An 18,515-nucleotide genomic window follows, 5' to 3' on the forward strand; every position below is an offset into this window, starting at 1 on the left:
TTAAATAAATAAATAAAAATAGGCATCTGTGTGACGCTCCTATGATGTGTTAATTTGTGCAATAGCTGCTGGGATCAAACTGTTTGTATACCGCTTCGTTCTACTCCTTGGGACGAGTAACCTCCGGCCCGGAGGAAGAAGCTTGAATTCTGAGTGCAGAGGGTGGGAGTCATCGTCTAATGTGGAGCTGGATAACAGCTGTAACTGCCGGAGGTACAGGGGTCTCCAGGTTTAGCTGTGGCTCACCAATCAGTCTGCTGGACCACTTGATGATCTGACTCAGAGAGTCTCTGCTCTTTAAAGTCAGGTTGCCATGACATTAGTGAAAAAGACAGAACTGACTCGATAAAAGCACGATAAAACATAATCATCCTGGTTTTGTCAATGTTAAAATTGGACAATTTCCTCAGACAGTACAAACGCTGGTGCCCCCTTTTGCACACAGCTTCACAGTTTGGATCAGAGCTCCATTTTGAGTCAATAATTGTCCCGAGATATTTGTATGAATAGGCGCTTTCACACCGCAGTACTTTTCCCACAAAGGTTCATGAGAACTTAGTTCATCAGAACTCTTTAGTTCTGATGAACTAAGTTCAGATCGCGTTCACACCGGAATAAGTCCCTGGGGAAGGATTAGGCAAATGAAGCCGCTGACGTTACTTCGTCTTCTTCTGCTTTGGGTTTACTGGCAGGCCGCAAACAACTTCACGGCGTATACTGCCACCCGGAGTCCCCGGACGGAAGTCCCCGGAGTTGGGGACTGGCTTCAGTAGAAGCTGATGGGACTCCCAGCAGCTTCTACTGTGCTTCACTTCACTTCACTGTGCTCCATGAGTCAGTGGAGATGCTGTCAGTACTGATGAGCTGTGAGGGAGATGAAGGAGTTGTTAAACATCTGATCAAAGCGAAAGATCCAGATTATCAGTGGATTGTTTCTAAATCATCTCTGACATTAAAACCCTGTTTAACTCTGAACAGATTATTAAACCTGGAGTTATTTCAAACAGGAACTTTGTTTTCTAAAGTTACATCATGATTTCTTTATTCAGACTGAGGAGCTGCAGGTTGTCAGAGATCAGCTGTTCTGCTCTGGCCTCAGCTCTGAAGTCCAACATCCATCTGAGAGATCTGGACCTGAGTGACAACGCTCTGCAGGATTCAGGAGTGAAGCTGCTGAGAGATCTTCTGGAGAGTCCAGACTGCAGACTGGAGACTCTCAGGTCAGTTCACTGACTCTCTGTTACTGCTGGAGATCTCACATGTTTCATTAGTTATTCAACTTATTCTTCTACATATATATAACATCCATACGTTTGTAAATGTTGTTTTGTTCACATTTGTATTTCTCTAAATGTAGTCTGCAGTCATAACAGTTGATTGTTTCCTAAAGAAACTATTATTCTTCCACTGTTAGTTGTTAAAGTAAATGTATGTTTTCTTTAGTAAATGGTCTGAATAAAGAAGGTCCTCTGAACTAATATTAGTTTTACATAAAGTTGACTTTGTGACATAGAAATGTTTATGTTCCCAATAGGGCTTCACGATTTGGTGAAAAAGTCATATTGAGATTATTGTGGACAATATTGTGATTTGTGATTGAATGAACAAAGTGTAAAATGTAGTTGGTCAGGGAAAGGAAAGAGCACAGACACATGATCATTTTGAGATCTGTATTTCTCAAAGAATCATAAACAAATACAACAACAACAACAATATCTGAGTAGTAGGCTACTGTTTGAAAATAACTTGGAATTTGACAAAATAAAATAAATACCAAAATATATCTTCTTTGAAAATAAAGGTTTTCTCTGCATACTTTCTGCACTACTATCCAGTAAATATAAGAACACATGCACATGTTCATTAAATAAGACATCTGGATGCCCAAACAAATGAACCTGAAAAGGATATTGCATTGTTTTTGTTACTTTCATTGCTATTGTATACATTTCTTAAGTGTCATTTAACTCAACTTCCTGTTTTATTTAGACATGCTTTTATTTTGAAGGCGACTTTGCCTATTAACAGGAAGCTACTAATCCCAAAGAAAAACACTTGACGGAGATGAACGGAGATAAAGTACAGACATTAACGGAGATATCTACATTTAAATACGGCGATATCAAAAGAAAGAGTTTACATTAAAGTATTAGCAAGAGGCACAAGGTTAGTGTTAACTAATATAAACATGTGTCCTGATTCGTTTATACTGTTTTATAACTTTGCGGTTCACTTGTTTAATGGTTTGCTAAAGTGATGCTAATATAGATGAAGCTTAACCGTAGTTGTTGTTTTGTGTCGTTGTGTAGCTCTTACGTTGATTTTTGGAGTTTTCAATAAATGAGAAATCATCAGTCAAGTGTACGACCATCTTTCGGAGGGATGTGCTACACTTGGTGTTCCGGTTTCCTGTTGTTAGCATTCCAGCTTCACAGTAGCATGCAGCTAGCACGTTCTTGTGTTTGTAGTTAAATGGAAAATAAAATGTGGAGTTCCATATTAAACACACCGCCTCCGACTCCCATTCATCGGCTCTACACCACGCACATTTGATTATTTAATTAAATCACAGCCTGTTGCGGTTATGTAATCGCACAAGCTGATATCGCGATTTCGATTAATCGTGCAGCCCTAGTTCCCAATCATTTAGATGTGTTTTCACAGATAATAAACAGAAGGCTGATATAAAGATGATCCTCAATAACAGAATGACGGTCACTGTTATTCAGGGAAAGATCATTGATTAGGACGCAGTAATGATGAGCTGCACATTTCAGACCTGAACATCTGACTGGATTATAAACTGATTTTTATCCTCATCATGTTTTCTTTATTCAGTCTGGAGAGATGCAGTTTGTCAGAGATCAGCTGTTCTGCTCTGGCCTCAGCTCTGAAGTCCAACATCCACCTGAGAGATCTGGACCTGAGTTTCAACGCTCTGCAGGATTCAGGAGTGAAGCTGCTGAGAGATCTTCTGGAGAGTCCAGACTGCAGACTGGAGACCCTCAGGTCAGTAAGGGGTCTCTGCTGGTTCAGCAGTATTGTATTAAACACAGGGAGGTGTTTCTCTCTCTGGGGAATCTCAACAGATCACTGATGTTACCCACTGACTGCAGGCTCTTTCATTCTTCCATCAACTATAGAAGGCCAGCTGGAAATGCAAACATTTATATATATTATTATTTATTTATAGCCACTGTCATTTTGTTTTGTATATATTGATTGTTGTATTGTTTTATTTAGGTCTTAATGTGTGCACATGTAAACATGTGTCTTTTATTCTGTGTATATATATATAAATATTTGTACACGTATTTTTAAATACATTTGTTTTTATATTCTGGATTGTGGGAAACGGTATTTCGATCTCTCTGTCTGTGCACACAAACTGGAAGATTGACACTAAAGCTGACTTTGACTTGACATTTAGTAATCAGCTCTCTCACAGACAAATGGGGTTTGACTGAAGAGTGGAAAAGGTAGTCTGTTTTGATGGGATGTTTTTAGTTTCTAGACTAATGACTGGTTCCTTCCTGTAATGCAGCTGAGAGCAGTCAGTCGTAGTGTTTGCAGAGAAGATATGATGGGATGGAAAGCATGAGATCAGTCAGGACTCTGAAGCTGACTCAAAGAACAAACACTTATTTTAAACTGGATCTAAAACTGTTGGGTTGTGTTCATCCCTACAGGATCAGAGGAGGAGAGAATGAGCCGATCAGAGCCAAGATCCAGAAGACCTGTGAGTACTGAATATCCTCCATTCATCCAGATATGAAACTCTTTCATGGAGCATGACCTCAGAGGAAAACAACACTCTTGTTTTTCTCTCTTCATCATTCTGGATGTTTCTCTTCATGTTTTATCATCATCATTATTCTCTCTCTCTCTCCTCTTCCTCTCAGGTGACAGGAAGTGAAGACACACAGAAAGGTGAGAGGTGAAGTTTGTTTATTGAGGTTTCACCACGGAATAAATGTAGTTATTGGTTTTTCTGGGAAAAAAAGTCCTTAATTCAAAATGTTCCTCAAGTAAAAGTAGAAAAGTATTCTCATCAAAATCTAGTGAAAGTAGAAACAGTAAAAGTAGTCGTTGTGCAGATTGGTCCATTTCAGAATAATAGATATGATATGTTTTATAATGATTGATCATGAAAGTGTTCTCAAAGCTGCTAAAGGAGCAGCTAGTTTGAATGACTTTGTATACTGCAGGGTAGCTGGTGGATTTACTCCAGGTGGAACTAAAGTCTGATTTAACACTTGATTAGATTTCACATCATTCATCCACATCTGTGAAGTAGGGGTGTAACGGTTCACAGAAGTCACGGTTCGGTTCGTACCTCGGTTTGGGGGTCACGGTTCGGTACGGGTTCGGTACAACAAGAAAAAGCAAAAAAAAGTCCCAAATGCATAATTCCAGGTTTGTTGTTATTTATTTTTGAACAGTAGTGCAAGTTTCAGTTTAAAAATAAGGAACTATTTTGAATAATTAACTTTATTAAACAGTTCAAAACAAACCACAAACAGTACCACACACACTCAGATGGCCATATTATCTATAATGATGTCAAACAAAAAGGTATCAAGCTGTAAAACTCAAAAGAATGTCTTGAAAATCTTACATCATAAATAAGAAGAAAGTGTTTCAAGAGCGCAAAGTCGTTGAAAAACATATGCCGAAAGCTTCCGTTCTTTATTTTGGTCTTTCATGTCTATTGGTTTATTAAAAACAGCGGGGAGAAGCTGTTGAACTGCTGTTGTCTTTTGCCGGGCTCCGGTGATTGCCAAATCTGGCTGATGCCCTCTGATATGATTTAACATGTTTAGCGTGTTGCCATTAGCATACCGCACCGCTGTCTAACAACGCCGACACACCGTCCTCGTCCGATCCACAACTCGCACACTTCTTGGTTATTGTAGTCCACAGGGAACCCGAAATGTTCCCACACAGCTGATTTAAAAGAAGCAGGTGGGTTCTAGCTCCTGTGTGTTATCTGAAATCATTACATTACATTACATTGCATTTAGCTGACGCTTTTATCCAAAGCGACTTACAATAAGTGCATTCGACCAGGAATATACAACCTTTAAGAAAACAGAATCATATAAGTACATCAGGTTTCATAGAGCCAAACATTTCAAGTGCTACTCAACTGGCATTTAGAAAGCCAGCCCTTTATTAGTATATAAGTGCTTTGTTAGTAATTCTATCGCTCGAAGTGGAGTCTAAAGAGATGAGTTTTCAGTTTGCGTCGGAAGATGTGTAAGCTATCTGCTGTCCTGATTTCAATGGGGAGCTCATTCCACCATTTTGGAGCCAGGATAGCAAACCCACGTGTTTTTGCTGACGGGAACTTGGGTCCCCCTCGCAGTGCGGGTGCAGCGAGCTGTTTGGCTGATGCAGAGCGGAGTGCACGTGCTGGGGTGTACGGTTTAACCATGTCCTGGATGTAGGAAGGGCCAGATCCATTCACAGCATGGTACGCAAGTACCAGTGTCTTGAAGTGGATTCTAGCAGTTACTGGAAGCCAGTGAAGGGAGCGGAGGAGCGGTGTGGTGTGGGAGAATTTGGGAAGGTTGAAGACCAGACGAGCCGCTGCATTCTGGATGAGCTGCAGAGGTCGGATGGCACATGCAGGTAGACCAGCCAGGAGGGAGTTGCAGTAGTCGAGGCGTGAGATGACGAGAGCCTGGACCAGAATCTGCGCTGATGTCTGGGTCAGCTGGGGACGTATCCTCCTGATGTTGTAAAGCGTGTATCTGCAGCAGCGGGTTGTAGCAGCGATGTTTGCAGTGAAGGACAATTTGTTATCTAGGACCACACCCAGATTCCTTGCAGTCTGAGTCGGGGAAACAACAGAGGTGCCGATGTTGATTGTTAGGTCAAGAGTGGGACAATCTTTTCCCGGAAGGAAGAGCAGTTCAGTCTTGTCAAGGTTGAGCTTGAGGTGATGAGCAGACATCCACCGAGAGATGTCTGCTAGGCAAGCAGAGATGCGTGCAACGACCTGGGTCTCTGAGCGGGGAAAGGACAGAATTAGTTGGGTGTCGTCAGCGTAGCAGTGGTATGAAAAACCATGCGGGCTAATGACAGACCCGAGCGAGTTTGTGTACAGGGAGAAGAGGAGGGGACCAAGAACCGAGCCCTGAGGGACCCCTGTAGTTAATTGACAAGGGTCGGACTCGGACCCTCTCCAAGTAACCCTGTAGGTGCGGTCGTTGAGGTATGAGGTGAGGAGGGAAAGTGCAGTGCCTGAAACTCCAAGTTCTTGGAGAGTGCGAAGGAGGATCCGATGGTTCACTGTGTCGAATGCAGCAGACAGGTCCAGAAGGATGATGACAGAGGAGAGGGAGGCTGCTTTAGCAGTGTGCAGTTCATCAGAGACAGCAAGGAGAGCAGTTTCTGTTGAGTGACCTGCCTTGAAACCAGACTGGTGCGGATCCAGAAGGTTGTTCTGATGGAGATAACAGGAGAGTTGTTTAAAGACAGCGCGTTCAAGTGTTTTAGACAGGAACGGGAGGAGAGAGACGGGCCTGTAGTTAATAACATCAGACGGATTGAGAGTGGGTTTCTTAAGGAGAGGGTTTACTCTTGCCTCCTTGAGACTGTTTGGAAAGTGACCAGAAGTTAGAGAAGTGTTGATGAAATGGGTCACCATTCTAACTTTTCTTCTTCTTGTATTGTGTTCGTTTGGTTGTTGTGTTTCTTCTTGTTCTTCATTTGTTGTTTAAGGGCGGCTGGCAAACAGCTTTTAGGCGCAATACCGCCCCCTGGAGTATAAATAGTGTAGTGGATACTGCCCTGAAGGACTTTTTCCCACTCGTAAAAAAAAGGCGTATTGGTTGTGTGACTGCATGTACCGAACCGTGACAGTACGGGACGAATACGGATACCGTTACACCCCTACTGTGAAGTAACTAAAGGGATTAAAGACATGTAGTGGAGTCAAAGTACACAGTAGCATAAAATGGCAATACTCAAGTAAAAAATTGTACTTAAGTACAGTGCTTGAGTAAATGTACTTAGTTCCTCTTCTGATCTGTAAAACTCTCCCAACATATGCAGGTTAGCATCCGGCAGCTTCTATGTGCTGGGGACCCGTACTCTACATTTCTATCATCAAACTTTGGGCTCCTCCACATCTCTGGGTTCCCAGCAGGACTCTCTGAGCTGCAGACACATTCTTTCTGTGACTCTGATCCAGATATTTGGAGCATAATAACTGAAGCTGTTTCTCCATGTTCAGGAACTCTGAGTCCTGCGGCAGGAAGCGGTCCTTCTCTCCAAGAACTCCTGGAGCCAGGCCTGCAAGCTGCTCCAGAACCAGAGTCCAACCGGTCGACCTCGTGAAGTTAAACTAAACTACACCATTATTAAAGATCATGTTTAAAGTTAAAAAAGGATGCTTTCAGACTGCAAGGTTTCCCACACATAGACTCTACTTGTATACAGGTATATTAACGGCCGCCAAAGTATATTTCGTATATATATATATATTTTTTGTATCCGTCCGCAAGCACGACGCCATCTGCGATCGATGAACTAGTGGACAATGATCCCTCGCTCTACGCCTCCTGTACCTGTTCGCTCTGTGTTGGGAAAACACTGAATGTTCCTTCTGTATCAGAGTAGCTCATGATAACAGAGGCCCTACGTAGCTGTGTACGTAGCCGGATGTCTGACTACATGGATGACGCTCATGAGACACTGTGTTGAAGTTATGATAGCTATGTTCCTCAGATTGGCATGATAACACAGCCCCTAGAGAGATAGACATATGACTGTCATGTTTATTGCTGACGCAGGCCTTAGCTAATCTGAACTAATGTCAGCATACTGCTTTGAACCGGTATTCCTCCATCTTGTTGACTCTAACTCCCTCTCTTGTATATAAGCATATCAAGGACTCTACTCTGGGAACTATTTGTCCCACGCAGCCCTGTGTGTGATGACTACTTCCATTCTTGAGAGGATAATAAATACATGGATCCTGATATTGAAGCTCAAGCCGGTGACGAGTGATATTTGTAGAACACTCTGCTATCGCGTGAAGGGTCTGCTAACAAGCGACCAGCAGAAAGGGAGACCTTACGAGAAACAGAGAAGACGACGTAAACATCGTTTCTCTGACTACAGTCAAAGCAGATACTTTGTGGAATATAAAAATGAAACTATAAGAATTACTCAGAATGTTCTTTTACAAATATTTCAAATGTTTCTATCCGAGTGCTTTTCTCTTGAATTATCCATAAATCTTGGAGTTTGTTTCCTGTGTATTTCATCATCTTAAAGGATATTTGATTTCATGATTTTGTATTTGGGATTGTGGGAAACGATCTCTCTGTCTGTACACACAAACTGAAAGATTGACAATAAAGTTGACTTTGATGTAACTTTCAGATGAAAAATGTTTTTATTGCGTTTCTAGAACGCATAACAAGCGTTTGTCCTTTTAGAAATGGAAAGCAAAATGTATGCAAATGACACAATTGTTTGAACTGGTTATATGTACAAAGAGAAAAATAAAAGAAAGCACAAACAATAACGACTAAAGTGATCCCCTACATTCACTGCTAGTGAGCCTCATACACACAAATATTTAGCAGAAATATTGTTAAACTAATATATATGCATGTAATACATATGCATAAACATACATGCTACATACACTGCATACATACACACATACATATGCTGCACATAAGCTCTATCAATAACAGATCATTTTACAGAGTGTGGAGTACATTAAAAAAGGTCCCCAGGCTTCCTGAAATGTCCTGTTTCAGTATAGAAGTTCATATCTGATCTTTTCCAGTTTCATGCAGGACATTACATCCGTCAAGCAGCTAGCAGAGAGCAAAGGACAGAGATGGACGTTCTGCAGTTAAATGCATCTCCTTTCCTATGACCCCAAATAGAGCGGTGCAGTGATGACGTATTTTTGTAGGCCGACCCTGAAGTAAGCTGCTGGTTCCCTCGACAAAAAGCAACGGGATTTCTCCGTAGGATTTAGGAATATTGTAAAAAATAAGATCTGTGGAAAACAAACCTGTTTGATAAATGCACGTTTTGTTTAGTCGGATAATCTCCACATGTCTACCCTACTTTTAAAATGTTCGAATCATAAATCTAACGGCCAGAAGCAAAATGCTAACGTTATGCTGTAAAGGAACTACAGCCGAGTCCAGCAGCACGACTTCAACGTCACGCCAACTTCAGATCCATATTCAAACACACAGATTCTAAATGGTACGAGTTGAAGCGTTTGTTTGAACAGTTTGCAGGAGGCAGCTACTTGCTTTCAAGCAGAACAGGGCAAACTAACTCAGAGGAGTGTTTACGTGTTCGGCGTAATGACGTACAACGTCCTCCACGACTTCTGTTCAATCAGGAGAGACGGCTTTGATGTAAGAATACATATTTATTGCAGAGATACACAAATGAATGTAATGGTGATTTTGGCGATTAGGCCCCGTTGTGCAGGAAGTATCATTCGGGAGGGTAGAACCGATCCGATGAAACCCCCCCGGGGTCTAGACCCTGGTGGTGGTGAATGGATAGTTGGGTCGGTCTGAAGAGGAGGGGCTTAGCTTGACCCTGGATTCAGAGGGACAGGAGGTGAAAAGGGGGGGAGGAGGGTTGCGTAGAGTCACCTGAAATGACAGCTGTCAGAGGAGGGAGCTGCAGACTTAAAAGGCTTAGCAGAGCGCTATGATAGGCTCTTGGGAATAGAGCGAAGTGATTGGTTAAGCTGGAGAGTGACGCCCCCGATCACTTATTGAGAGGAGAGAGAGTAGTTACATGGGAATAGTAAATGAAGAGTAAAGACTGTCTTCCTGGTTGAACTTACGCTGAGCTTCATTAGTCCTATTCAGCCACTTGGTAACAACCATCGTTTTTCAAACACGCCAACTCTTCAGAAATCACCAGTGGGGTCACTGCTGATGGATTTAATGTCGTAGAACAAAACGTGATCCGTCTCTTACATTTGTCTCAACCACAGACCTTATTTCCAGATATTTTCCAAAAACGAGTTCAAAAATCCCGTTGACTCTGAGACGAGGGAACAGGAAGTGGTGAAATGCTGACTCACTTCCTGGTTTGCGGACTCGTTCCTGCACCACTCTATAGGGCAGCCAGAGGATTTGGATCCAGTTCAGTGCTGAACACCTGGGATCAAGTTTGAAAGATCTCCGTCCAGTACATATGAATGAGAGAGGCTTTAGCATTCTTTAATTTTTTAAATAAAGAAGATTAATTGTATTAATTGTTCAAAGGAGACAGGCTGCATGTTTGTTAATCTAATAGATCCAAGCTAAAGACATTAAAGTCTCCTTTTATCCTCGGAAAGTTAACGAAAAAAGCTTCCTAAACTTTTATTTTGACAATCACAATTCTGGAGAATCTCCTGACTGGTTTCACATCCACAGTTTGAACCAAAGTCTATGAAGAGTTTATCGCCGGCCACTAGAGGGTAGTGTCACTGCTGTCGCTGCCCAGTTATGCCGTGCTCTGACCCGGTAGTGCTGAGCGGACATTTTAGTTCAAACATTGTTTATTCACTCCACCTCGAGTTGAGACGTTCGTCCACTCTTTCATGTCAAACTGTTTCCACTATTATATTATACTATATATTATACTATTTATATATTATACTATTATACTACTATACTCTGTGTCGTGGTATATATTTGTGTTGATGTAATTGCATGGATGTAATACTTTGTCAGCTTATCTTACTGTATTAATCTGTTTCAGGGTGTCGTCATCCTTGTCAATAAAATACCGGAACTGACATTGAGGAGTGTGTTTCTTCAGTCTACAGATATTTCAGCGTGATGTAGCCCAGATGACTTTTTCTTTTATAAAAGTGTTTTGGTTTTGACACGTGAAAAAGTAGAATATTGCTCCATATATTGTCTCCAGTACTGAGCAAGATCACTCTCTATTCCAGTAAGTCTTCACAAGCTCTGCAGCATTTTGAGGTGACGCTGCACAGATCAGTGCTGCAGAGATACAGCGACGAAGAGGAGGAGGAGGAAGAGGGGAGATGAGAGGAATCCTGCTACGAAGCTGGAATGGGAAAGACGACTTCAGCAGGGAGATGAGGAAGAGGAGATGAGGAAGAGGAGAGGATTAGAATAAGAGAGGCAGGGAGAGGACGGATGAGATGAAGGTAGGCGATGAAAAATATGAGGAGAAATGGAATAGAAATGGAAAGTCTGGGTCTTACCTTGCTTCAGTCTCTGAGGAAAAATACAAATGTTTGGTTGAACTGTCCCTTTAAAGACATCATCACAATGCTCGTCCGAGTCGTCCCCCTTGAGGTGTCAGTTGGAAATTATTTCTCAAAAATCTGACTTTTATAGGAATAAAACTGAAATTGATTTTATTTCTCAACATTTTGACTTCACCAGTAAAATCCTGAAAATTCCAACTTTTTCAGAGAAATTCAGAAATATGTATTTTGGTCAAAATATTGACTTTTTCAGAAAAAATCTGACTTTTACAGAAAAATTTAGACTTTTTCAGAAAAATTCAAACTTTTTCAGAAGAAAATAAAAAAAAATATTTTACTCAAAATTACTTTTTCTCAAAATAATGACTTTTTCAGAAAAAATCTGAAATCTGACTTTTTCAGAATTAAATTTGGATTTTTTTGGGGAAAATTCTGACTTTGTAAAAAATCTATCTGACTTTTTTTTGAACAATTCTGGGTTTTTCAGAAAAAAACGGTAATCTGACTTATTCAGAAATAAATTCATTCAGACTTTGAAAAATTCAGACTTTCAGAACAACCTGAAATCTGATTTTTTTTTTCTGTAAAATTGTTGTGACCGTTATTTTGAGCACATCACTGTGTTTCACCCTCATGGGGAGTGGAGGATAAACGTTACAAATTCATTTTTTTCAATAAAGGATTTCTAAATCGGTGTTTTGGTTGAACTGTCCCTTTCAAAACAGAAGAGATCGTTTCTATAGCAACCTAAAAAAAAGACACACATGCGGATGCTTTCAAATGTATTAATTCATATATATTTATATATATTTAAGCAATAGCTCACGACAGGCCGTGGTATATGCTAAGAGGGTTGTCGACCCTCCGCTTCGCGTCGGCCGAACCACGCCCCTTAGCTGTGATATAATGAGCATATATCACAGCCTGAAGTGAGCTATTGCTTTTATAAAACGGTTACCAAGTGTGGCAATATGAAAGAAAAATACACACTCTAATTTAAATAGTTTTTATTAGTAAATAATGATGTTCAAAATGAAATAGTCCCTCCGTTGCCTTCTGCACAAAACATAGTGCAAGGTGGTTGCTATGCAACAACACTAACAGCAAGCAAACATATTAGACAGAGAGCGTTGATCCATTATTTGGCTGTTTATTTACATTAATGTGTATGTTGCTGTTTATTGTGCATCCACTGAAAAACTGTCCATCATCAGTAGCATGGCTTACGTGGTCACTTGTATAGGTTGAGGTTGTTCTAGGCTGTTGCTTGGCGTGGCGAGAATATTGCTCCACTTTCTCCGGTCCCCGAGATTGGGCTTCCAGTAGCTCTGGAGAGAGCTTTCGCACCTGTGGCCACTAACGGTCATAATTTCTCTGCTTTGTTTCAAGACCCGCATCAGAAAGCTTTTAAATGGTGCTACTTTTCCAGTTGGTCTACCTGCTCTTCACGTAGCTCTGCATGTCGTAGTTTAGGTGCTTTTTTTTCTGGAGATAGGCACTGCTCAATCCACTCATCCATACTATAGTAAGACCCCCCCGGAGGTCGAAGTTAATCTTAAATGTTTCCATTTTATGCTTTGTAAGTTTGTTTCGTAACGGAAGAAATTTAAATATATTTATAAAACTGACAAGTCAAATCAAGCAATCTGATTGGTCGATAGCGTTTTTGCGGACCTCTTTGATTACAGATTTGAAAACATCGTTGCTTGCTTTAAAAGTAGCACAATTCATTATGTTAAACCTTCAAAAGTATCTAGATATCCCTGCCCTAATGCCAAAGGAACTGCACACTGAATATGTTTTGCCGTTTGATGTCTATGTCCAGACCGCTGCGTCAAAAAGGAGGCTTTCTGCCCCGTTACTTCTCCGCTGCTTTCTTGTTCCAGTTTTTGCTTTTCAGCCCAACGGTATACTGTTTTTCTCAGACGCGGAGGGATACTGACTTGTTGTGAAAAGTAACTTACAATTCTACCCGTGGTATACGCTCAGTATTATAGTTTTATAAATATATATATATATAAGAATAAAGCAATGAAAGGGAATGAAAATAAAGTTGTCATTAATTTATTAAAATATCAAACCGCTGTAGGTTAAAGCTTGACTGATGATTCTAAAATGGGTTTAAACAATTAATTTGGTGGAAAATAATGACTTTATTTACTAGAAATCGTTAGTTAGCACTAAATGAAAGTTTGGGAAGCTGCACCTCATCTTCATCATCCTCTTCATCATCATCATAATGCTTTCCCCCCTTAAAGTGTCAAGTGGCAATTTTAGCAGATCAATTCAGGAATAAAATAAAACAATTGGTATTTAAAATTAAATTAAAACATAGTGTGCAGACATTTACATATGCAACAAATGGATATATACACAAACAGCTGGTTTAAATTCTTTATGAATAAGGCTTTTATATCAACAAGCCTTTTTTATACTGCCACATAACACTGGAGACGTCTGAACAGAAGCAGTGAGTCTGCGGTTAAACCCAGAATAACTCAAACGTGTCATTCAAATGTGTTTTATATTACATACATTACATTATAATACATGCAGAGCCTCTCTGTTCAATTAAAACACAAAGAAAATAACATTTTCAAGGTTAGGTGTTTGTTGTGTGGTCACCACAGCGTGGGCGGGCACAGCAGCCAGGTTACACTTGGCGTACTCTGAGATTTCCACTGGGGCAGCCTACCCAGGGCAGATCAGCTGGTAGTCATCAGCGTTTACTCCACTAGCCCATGCTGGACCATTGCCTTTGACAAGAAGAGGTGGAGGATGTTTTAGGTTTATATAAATAACACATTCATAGCTGAGATTAAGACAGGTAAGTGTCAGTCTCTCACCATTGCTGTTTTCTGGAACAATTGTGTGTTTTATGAAAGCAACCTCCCCTGCATCCTCAACCAAACACCTATAATGAGATGCACAACATAACAACACAAAGATGAGGTGCTCTGGAAGAGAAAGTAAATACCATGGAAATACCTTTATTTGCTTTATTAGACCAGAAGATTGATACCCCTGAATGTTAAGTAAAGGGCTAAAGTCAGGTGGAAGTTAGCTTAGCTTAGCATCAAGAATAAAGCATAGGGAAACAGCTAGCCTGGCTCTCTTGAAAAGTAAAATAAAATGGTTTATTAGCAGCAAAAAAGTTCATTAATGAATACAAGATATCTTTAGTTTTTATGCCATACACAAACATATGTGTGTTTTGGGGTTTTATGAGGAGTTTGTGCTATTCCTTGGCTACCAGGATTGAAACTGAAACAGTTTGAATGTGGATGAATGTCCACTGTCCTTTGTCCTACCTCAAAGCTCCTGCGTAGCCGTTGTACTGCTCTTCAGCACTGGCAGTGCACTTTGACTCATCTCCCACCGTTCTTCTACTGCCGGCACACTGAGAACAGAACGGAGAGCTGGGGTCTGAACCGGGGGCACAGCCGCTGCTGAAGAACTTGGCTGAGGAGAGGACGAGACGAAGGGGGCAGGTGTTACACTCAGAGGAAGGAAGGAGACAAATCATGGATCCTAAAACCTGCATTTCTAGTGCATGATTTTGGAGAAAACGTTATTGTGTTAATTTTGTTCCCTGAGAAAAAATGTTTGTGTCTAGGATCATTTCAATGTGTTCTAGGTCATAGGGAGGTGGTCGAAGTTGATATTGGGTATGCAAAACACAGAACTGTGGAAACCTAAATGATCTCTGTTTTGTTTCTTTGGTCACCATGGTGATGAGCCCTAATTGCTGTGTTTTGGATCTTACATCTCAGAGATCCAAACAGTGTTGTCTATGTGAAAAATGGTATTAATAGTCTTAAGCTTATCTAACCAAGCGCTCTGAGTCGTCTAAACGCACTAAAAACCGTACAAAAAAGTGATGTTTAGTTCCTACAACTTTGTAAATATTACATTTTTACATTACATTACATTGCATTTAGCTGACGCTTTTATCCAAAGCGACTTACAATAAGTGCATTCGACCAGGAAGATACAACCTTTAAGAAAACAGAATCATATAAGTACATCAGGTTTCATAGAGCCAAACATTTCAAGTGCTACTCAACTGGCATTTAGAAAGCCAGCCCTTTATTAGTATATAAGTGCTTTGTTAGTAATTCTATCGCTCGAAGTGGAGTCGAAAGAGATGAGTTTTCAGTCTGAAGAAGATGTGTAAGCTTTCTGCTGTCCTGATTTCAATGGGGAGCTCATTCCACCATTTTGGAGCCAGGATATCAAACCCACGTGTTTTTGCTGACGGGAACTTGGGTCCCCCTCGCAGTGCGGGTGCAGCGAGCTGTTTGGCTGATGCAGAGCGGAGTGCACGTGCTGGGGTGTACGGTTTAACCATGTCCTGGATGTAGGAAGGGCCAGATCCATTCGCAGCATGGTACGCAAGTACCAGTGTCTTGAAGTGGATTCTAGCAGTTACTGGAAGCCAGTGAAGGGAGCGGAGGAGCGGTGTGGTGTGGGAGAATTTGGGAAGGTTGAAGACCAGACGAGCAGCTGCATTCTGGATGAGCTGCAGAGGTCGGATGGCACATGCAGGTAGACCAGCCAGGAGGGAGTTGCAGTAGTCTAGGCGTGAGATGACGAGAGCCTGGACCAGAATCTGCGCTGATGTCTGGGTCAGCTGGGGACGTATCCTCCTGATGTTGTAAAGCGTGTATCTGCAGCAGCGGGTTGTAGCAGCGATGTTTGCAGTGAAGGACAGTTTGTTATCTAGGACCACACCCAGATTCCTTGCAGTCTGAGTCGGGGAAACAACAGAGGTGCCGATGTTGATTGTTAGGTCAAGAGTGGGACAATCTTTTCCCGGAAGGAAGAGCAGTTCAATACTGCGCATTCAATAAAAAAAGTCTTTATATTGTTGATCACAAACATAATCTTGGCAGCTTTACGTGTCTTTGGTTACGTATTTGCACATGGGAAGAGCACACGGTCGCTGACTGAAGTCACAGTCTTGAGTCTGTTTGTGGATTCGACCCGTGGGGATGTTCCAGCCAGCAGTTCTGCCGAGTCCAGTGTGGCAAGACCTGTGGCTCTCCAACGTGTCCCAGGTCAGACCTGAACTCTTCTTTACCAAAAGGAGATGATCTTTCCTCCTTCATCACTTTTCGCCATTTATTATCCATTTTCATTGGCTGAAATATAAAATCAAACTGAAGACAAAGTTTTGAAGAATATTTTTGATGTGATTCCTTTTGGAGCACATCTCATTAACTGTATGCATTCCCTGGGTATATCACTCTCAGAGGTGGGAGAAGTACTCAGATCGTGTACTCAAATAAAATTACCAGAGTGTAGAAATACTCTTTTACAAGAAAAAGTCATTCAGAATGTCATTCAATAAAAAGTACAAAAGTATTGGCATCAAAAAATATGCTTAAAGTACCGAAAGTAAAAGTATTTATTATGCAAATTGTCCCATTCCAGAATAATGTATGATGTGTTTTATCATCTGCCAAATCTGCCCCTTCCTTCAGACTTCCTTACAGAGCCCCTCCTCCAACACACACGAACGCTCACATGACCAATGAGGGCATTGGATAAGTTTGTGCACAGACAGAAGGCTGACAGGCAGGTAGGCCATCCAGTTACTTTAGCCGGGCTACGGTTTCCACAAATTAATTTTTCTTATGTATTTCTTGTCAAAGCACTTCATATATTCATTGCTATCAGGATGTTAAGAGCATCCCATGGAATATAACAAAAAGTGTATCTGAAATAAATTACATACCCCACCTTTAACTGGTAACATAAGATATAGGCTAAATGAACAACACAAATAAAATAAGTTACATTTATTTGTTATTGGCTATTTTAGGTTATTGGATGTTCACATACTTATTTGATTAATAAAATGCAAACCGATCTTTTTCATATGGGTGTTTAAAGTTGTACCCCCTAGATCAGGTCTCTGTAATTGGGCGCTCAAAGTGCACCAGGTTGAAGTATTTTACTTTAAAATGTAAAAAAAAAATTCCCGGGGGGGGGGGCATACCCCAGGACCCCCCTAGAGGATGTGACGTCCACCCCCCAATTAAAACATGTTCTTACAATACTAAATGCATATGAAGCCTTTCTATACAAACTGTCCACCGTGTATTGGTCTTTTGGAGAGGTTTTTCATTGCCAGCTAACATCTTGCATATAGGGCAGCAAATTGGTCAGAACCAGCCCTGGTGTCATCCTCACAGCCAAAAGGTTCACTATAGAGATTGCATGTCTTAAGAAAACGTACGGAAACATGCACAAAGATAAAGAATACATCTCAAATGTTTGGGATTCTTGTTTGACAAAAACCTTTCTGAAAAAAGCAATTCCATATTTGTGTTGATTTTCATATCCTTATACCTTAAGTAGCCTCAAATCCATTCAAATGTAACAATGGCTCTTTAATTGAGCTTGCATGGGATCTGTAATCAAACTAGCTAAAGTGTTAAACCAATAAACCTTTTCACAGCTCAATAAAGCTGCATGTATAAAAGGTTTAGCCATAATAATGATGAGCAAACATTACCTAGTATCGGCGAGGGGCTTTCTACAATTTTTTGTGGAGGGAACCAGCAGCTTACTTCGGGTCGGCCTACAAAAATACTTCATCACTGCACCGCTCTATATTGGATACATTTACTTAAAGGACGCTTTCTTTCAACCACTAAGGCAGTACATCTTGACTAGGGTTAGGACAAACACGACTAAATAAAATTACTTTAAAGCATTCATGGTTTCCACCTTAAGATTTAGATAAAGAATCAGTGTCCAAAATGTGCAAAGATACCTAAAGACATGACTTCCATTGGATCTCTTTGGGGCAGTTAATAGATGAGTTTTAAGAGTCAGTTTCAATATTTTATATGTTTTTATATATTTAATGTAAAAAACAAACTTAATCAGGAAGTAAATACAGTTCCTTTGACACCTAATTGATGATGCATTTTGATCGGGAACGTTATTTTGAACTGCAGATTCTAACCTCAATACAATCGATAACTATTTAAATATCAATGAGTAACCCTAATCCTCATTATTAATATTACTAGATTGAGTGACCTTAACATTGATTATAAGTTCCAAGTAACTTGACTTCCTGAGCAAACTGCATCCACTGATGGAGTCCAAACGTTGTGCCGACTTTGTTCACGAACTGTTCAAGTCTTAAAGCTCTTGAGATGTCTTGAGTCTTCATTGTGCAGCCCTGACTGTAGTATCGAGGTTTTTAGAGTCTCATGAAGTTCCTCTGCTTAGTCCAACTCTTGCTGAGCCTAAACGCAGG

General features: G+C 40.7%; 1 protein-coding gene across 1 annotated transcript in view; it reads left to right on the forward strand.

Annotated features, from left to right (window-relative positions):
* LOC307030933 (uncharacterized protein) overlaps positions 1 to 18,515 on the forward strand; it is a 354,919-nt gene that overhangs the window by 277,723 nt on the left and 58,681 nt on the right. Inside the window, exons 27-28 of the mRNA XM_079667564.1 lie at positions 1,050 to 1,220; positions 2,839 to 3,009. Coding sequence (XP_079523690.1) covers positions 1,050 to 1,220; positions 2,839 to 3,009 — 342 coding nt within the window. The remainder of the gene's footprint in view (positions 1 to 1,049; positions 1,221 to 2,838; positions 3,010 to 18,515) is intronic.

This window comes from Notothenia rossii (assembly GCF_949606895.1).
Source record: "Notothenia rossii genome assembly, chromosome: 3".
Taxonomy (NCBI): Eukaryota; Metazoa; Chordata; class Actinopteri; order Perciformes; family Nototheniidae; genus Notothenia; species Notothenia rossii.